The 6000-nt window shown below is 42.0% G+C and overlaps 1 protein-coding gene across 5 annotated transcripts in view; it reads right to left on the minus strand.

Annotated features, from left to right (window-relative positions):
• The window catches only part of LOC139975743 (uncharacterized), a 48141-nt gene extending 42404 nt beyond the window's left edge, over positions 1-5737 (minus strand). For all 5 annotated transcript variants that reach the window (XM_071983870.1, XM_071983869.1, XM_071983868.1 and 2 more), the window contains exon 1: positions 5382-5737. In XM_071983870.1, coding sequence (XP_071839971.1) covers positions 5382-5426 — 45 coding nt within the window. In that variant the 5' untranslated portion in view covers positions 5427-5737. The remainder of the gene's footprint in view (positions 1-5381) is intronic.
• Positions 5738-6000: the final 263 nt, after the last annotated feature.

Below are 6000 nucleotides of genomic sequence, written 5' to 3' on the forward strand. Positions count from 1 at the left end.
GTCAACCCGGCACACATCATGTTCGACCTGATCGCATCACCTGTGGGTCTTTGCTTTTGTAGGTGATTCTACGTCGCGGCCCACAATACCCGTCAGCCCCACTTTTCAAGGTTTTAAGCCCCATATTTGTTCAGAATTTGAAAATTCACATTTCTCGTGAATAAACTCACTTCAAAACATACCCATAATGTTGTACAAAATTTCATCTATTGACAACCAATGTAGAAAAACTTCCTTCAACCCCTAACAGACCGGTCAAAATTGCACGAGTAGAGGGAAGTGTGATGCAGAATGTTGGTCAGAAATTTTCGAAAATTCAGACACAGTTAATTTATTGGTGTACAAATATTAAAACCTCTTATAACGGCTATTATAAAACTTGGTTGAAGGAAATGAAAAAATAGCAGATATTTCCGAAACCGAACACTACTCACATGGGCGTAGGAGGCTCGGCGGTAGTGGCGGCTAGGGGTATTGGTCAGGAGGGGCGAGAATGGTCTGTAGGGGCGCTTTCGACACTATCTAAGCGGAGCGCCACCACTGGTTGGCGCGTAGCGTACAGAAAATTTTTGAGTAAAGATACTCCCTAGATCGCCGGAAATGACCCTTTCCGGGCCTGGCTAATTTGCAGATAAACGAAGAATAAGGTGTCATCGCCAAATTACACCAACAAAATGTGACAAAAGTCAATAAGTAGATGAGAGCGCAATAAAAAAGTCAATAATCTAGAATAAGTAAAAAGTGGTAAAGAGCTGAAAAGGCGCCAGTAGTCCATTTGAGTCCGTCAGGGGGGGCATCCGCCCCCTGACCGTATGGACGCTCCGCCACTGCGCGGCGGGGTGCAGCCCCTAATTCGCCATTACTAATGTAAAAGAGAGTTTTGACATAATTGGACCTCCATGCTTTTTATACATCTACATGAGACATGTCGTTGTTTACATTAGCATCCCACGGTATACTGCGCAATTTTAACGGACCGTACGGTACATGATGGCATGCGATGTAATAACCGATGCTTGCTTATATGATATTGACATTAACATGTTGAACGCGCGCGAAAATTTTTGGTTATTTTTTCAGGCAAGTCGGACAGTTTTGAGGCTTTTCATCCTGGAACGCCATTTTCATGCTCACTGATATGATGTGATATCTGCTGTTTGCGTTACAAATTCGAACAGGCGCGTAGCGATGAATTTGCCAAGGGAGGGGCGGAGCCTGTAGGCAAATTATCTAAGCGTAGCGCCACCATAGGTTGGCGCGAAGCGTACAAGAAAATTTTGGCCGAAAATGCCTCCCAGATCGCTGGAAATGGCACTACCCAGGACCATTTGTTAGCGCGAAGCGTACAAGCAAATTTTGGCCGAAATGTCTCCCAGATCGCTGGAAATGACACTTCCCAGGCCTTGTAAGTTGCATCTAAGCACTTTCTATTTTGAAATTACTTAGTGATATCATTTAAAAAAATGCTGAATGGGGGGGGGGGGCGGGCGGTCGCCCCCATCCCAAAATGCGTCATGTTCCCCGACGACACAGTCGAGTTCGAGACCAGCCACAGTTGGTTTCATAGCACAATTCTACACACGCGTTATGATAGACCATATATAGTATATATATATAGATCATTAGTGAGAGAGGAAAATGGAAACGTCAAAAATGGAGTTGTCGGTGTAAGGGGTAGGGTGAGTCACACTTTTACGAAATCATTGATCCGTCACTGGCTACCCTTCAGCGCTGTAATGATGTCACTGTTCCTCTTTCTCTTCCCGGTGTCTCCGCGTTTTTCTTTAACTCCCTCCTTTTCTCCTTTTTCTCTCTTTCTTCTTTTTCTTTTCCCTTCCTTCCTCTCCTCCTCCTCTTTTTTCCCCTCTTTTTTCCTTTTTTCTTCTCTCCTCTTTTTCTTACCCGGGGGGCGCGCGCCCCCAACGCCCCCCCCTGGATACGCACCTGGTAATAACTTGTGAGACCTGTTACTTGAGATGAAGATAGATCTAAACGTTTGAAGTGAATTTTGCAGCTTTAAATTTGATATTTGTACACAACCAGGTCTTGGAGGTTAGTTGACTCTCTGTAATAACTTGTGAGACCTGCTATACTTGAGATATAAAGATAAATACAACAGTACTTTATTGCAGCTTTCTTATATACATTTGTTAACTTAAAATGTCAAGAATAAACCGTGAAACGTTTGGATATATTTGTGTACTTGTCTCCTATTTTCACCTCTTTTACTTAATCGCGAGCGGGACTTGGCCCGGCAATTCGTACGTGTTACACGAGCTCGTACCCGCACTGTACACGTGAAATGTACAACATGTGCATCTACGTAGTTATGCAAGACTGTGACGTCAGGTGAGATCATTCTCGCTCGGGATCCTTACCGATGAACCGAACCGCTACGCGGGTTAGTATTTAGTGGCTTCCCCATGGTTTGCGTGTGACGTCACAAATCGCCAGTTGGCCAAACTCTCTCTATATTCGGCTCTGTAAAAAACGGACCTTTTACTAAAAGCAGGGGCGGCAGCTCAGTGTTGTTTTAGAAAGAAAATTATTTAAAAAAATAATATAAAGCAAATAATAGCTATAAAATGTCATATACATCTAGTAAATTCTTATTTTTACCTACCTGTAAACAAATGAAAGTTTAAAAACATATATTAAACATAGGACTCTATCTTAGACGATACCATTTTTGAAAGACAATTCTATTCTCTTGTAAAAGTAAGTTGGTCATCTCTTTCAAATGACGTATAGATGTTGGAGGTGGGATTTAGCATGGGCGGCGATCCGTATTTCCGAGTGGGGGGGATATGACCTTGGTGACTATGTAAGCGTAGCGCCACCATGAGTTGGCGCGAAGCGTACAAGAAAATTTTGGGATTTACAAACCCTCTAGATGGCCGGAAACGGCACTTACCGAGGTTTCCAAGCGGCATATACCCAACTTTAAAATAAGGATATCATATCCGAAATATCTCATAATCAGGATCCAAAATACTTTTTTTTAATTTCGGGTGTTATTTTGGGAAAATTGCCCAAATCAATCTTGTTTCAGGCGCTATGTTAGAATGTTCGAGATCTCTTTTATATTATTCGATGAAGAAAATGGCTTTATGCAGGCTATTATAGGCCTATATACATGCAATACACAATTACACATAGTTACATTCCTAGGTACCGATTGCTAGGGCATCCAGGTGAAACGTATTAAGCATTACCCTGGTAACATGAGATTCTCAGCTGTTCGAAGGAATATGTACGAGTGTAGGCCTACTATAGGGCCTATATGAATCATCGAGGTACCTGTAAATGAATCTGGAGAAACTATCACACAGTAAATACGCGCGTACCATGCATAGAGGGTCATGTGATGTGTTCCAGGGCGGTACGCGTAATTTTTTTTCCTAGGAGGGTTAGGGGTAATTATCATATATAGGCGTATCCAAACCCTCGCGCATGCGTGTTACTCATACACACGCGTACTCCTTGGTCGCTGTAATACACGTGTGGGGGCCCGAGTGTACGTGGGCACTACGTACGCTATACAAAGCAGTAGATCTCCGCTGTACAGTTTTACACGTAATGCAGTTTGCTTTTTGGTCAAGGATTACCAAGTGAGAATTGAATAATATAAGTGATGGGACACAGGCTAAAGAAATACAAATTAAAGCGCGATTAAATCGTCACTTCAATTATTAATTTTCTGGAGGTGTTGTGGCTAATGTAGGTGACTAATAGTCTGCGGCTGGTGATTTAATATCTGATAGTGATATCTGATAGAACTGATAGTTCATAAAAGCAGGCTTAATTTTGTATGTAGGCCTACTATATTAGTATCATGTATAGAATTTTAAAGTTTACCGTAACATTAAAGTTTACCGTGAAGCTAGAAATGCATGTAATGTAGGCTAGCAGATTAACATTAACCAAACCATTAAATTAATGTCCGTCGCGCACATTGATGACAACATATGAAATCCGTACATTGTGTCTAAAATCTGAGTGTCAGTCGAACAGGTCTCCATCGCTGCATGAACGCATATACGTATACATGTGCAAAAATTGAATCGCGTCGCACACACTGTATGTTCTACTACTAGCCATAAACTTTTTACAAGTAACACGCGTGCGCGAGGGTCTGGATACGCCTATATATATGATAATTACCCCTAACCCTCCTAGGAAAAAAAATTACGCGGGCGGTACTAATATTTACTCTCCCCATTACGCATGATGATTTCACCCAACTAGTACGTAAATGTGTATGCGTGCTTAGAGCAGCAGACGACACCCGTTACCTAGCAATAACCGTGCCTGTAGCCTAACGTGATAGCTATATTCCGGCTGAGCAGCATTAGGCTCTGTTCCATGGAGAATTCCGTGGTTGCACTGAACTAAACTTTTCCCCACAGCACCAAACGCTCACCCTTGAAATACAATTCAGACATCGACATTTCCCGCTGCTAGCCCAATGTATCTGTACCATAGAAATAAAGAGAGGATCTGTACTTGTTCTGTGCCAGCATGTCTAACGTTAGCATATTAGCACTATTTCGTAGGCCTGAAGTACCAGTACCTTCTTACGCCGTTACTTCCCATGTTCGATCCGTCTTGGTGCAAATCTTTCACGAAGTCACTAACACTATTTTCGAACTGCTACAGAGAAATATCAGTTTGGTACCATCCTGGAACACATCACATGACCCTCCATGCATGGTACGCGCGCCCAATTGACATGAATCCTATAGATTCATTTACCTCGATGATATGAATACTATGAGGGTGCATATATGAACTACATCAATACCGTGGGCGCAATAATACATTTTGTTGTTATAGGGCCAATGAAGCCTACAGTCAACTATTCTTGCTTTATAAAGACGCTTTATTTGAAAAGATCGCATTGCGTTTATGCTAGGCGAGAAATGAAGCTAAAAAAGAGCCGTACATTCACGATGATGCATAAATGTAGGCATGAAAATATTCTTATCCCTGGCATTTGGTGGGGGGGGGATATGGTGTATTACATCCCCTCCACCCATTTCATGGGGAGATATATCCCCCCAGGATCGCCGCCCATGGGATTTAGTCCATGACTGCCGCCGATCGAACGAAAAGAAAATGGCAACCCGGAAGTTGTCACCAAAATCGTATCGCTGTATGCAAGTACATACACATTTACATTTACACATACATATGTGCGTGCGACATTGCTTGAATAGGCCTATCAATTAGAGTGCGACGGTCGGATATTCCGACTGTCGCACTCAAATTTTCCAACTATCGTCAGTTTTACCAAGTTTGGGGGTGAGACAACCCACTCCCCTTCTAGCGATGTCCCTGCAGTTAGGTAGGTTGGATAGTAATGTAATCATCTGACTTACCATGTAAACAATAGATGTATCTGCCGTGACGAGTGATTGGTTCATGGAAGTATAAGCCTACACACAGTTACTACCATTACTTGTACCGTGGAACTTCCTGGTAGTTGTCCACAGTATATAGTTCTACGCAAAAATGTCCTAACAAGCTGATTCAGATCAAGAAGTAAAAATAAATCAAGAAGATTATTCTGACAAAGTATAGTAGCGACTTGTGTCCAAGTAAAAATTGAATAAATAAAACGTAACGAATTTGACAGTCAACTGAAAGACATCTCTATTAGTATAGCAACGAGTAATGTGTGAATGGATAGGCATACTACGGGTAGCAATACAATATATTGTTGTCTGTGTTGTAGTATGATATTATAGGGTCATCACAGGCGGCGGAAGCACTTTTAATCTGGGGGGGGGGGGGGCACCGACATCAAAGGGCACTTTGCAGAAATTCAATTTGACTGATGCAGCCTTATGTGCAAATTGGGAAACAAGGAACAAGTTTTCTTTTGAGACAAAATGAGGTGAAATCATGCTATTTGCTAATGTAGGAATCTTCGGAATTAGAGTTTATTTCTTGTTAATATTTTACCAAATTTTTTCCATTCGAAGTAGCTTTGAGTTT

Source organism: Apostichopus japonicus, chromosome 11 (genome assembly GCF_037975245.1).
Source record: "Apostichopus japonicus isolate 1M-3 chromosome 11, ASM3797524v1, whole genome shotgun sequence".
Classification (NCBI taxonomy): domain Eukaryota; kingdom Metazoa; phylum Echinodermata; class Holothuroidea; order Aspidochirotida; family Stichopodidae; genus Apostichopus; species Apostichopus japonicus.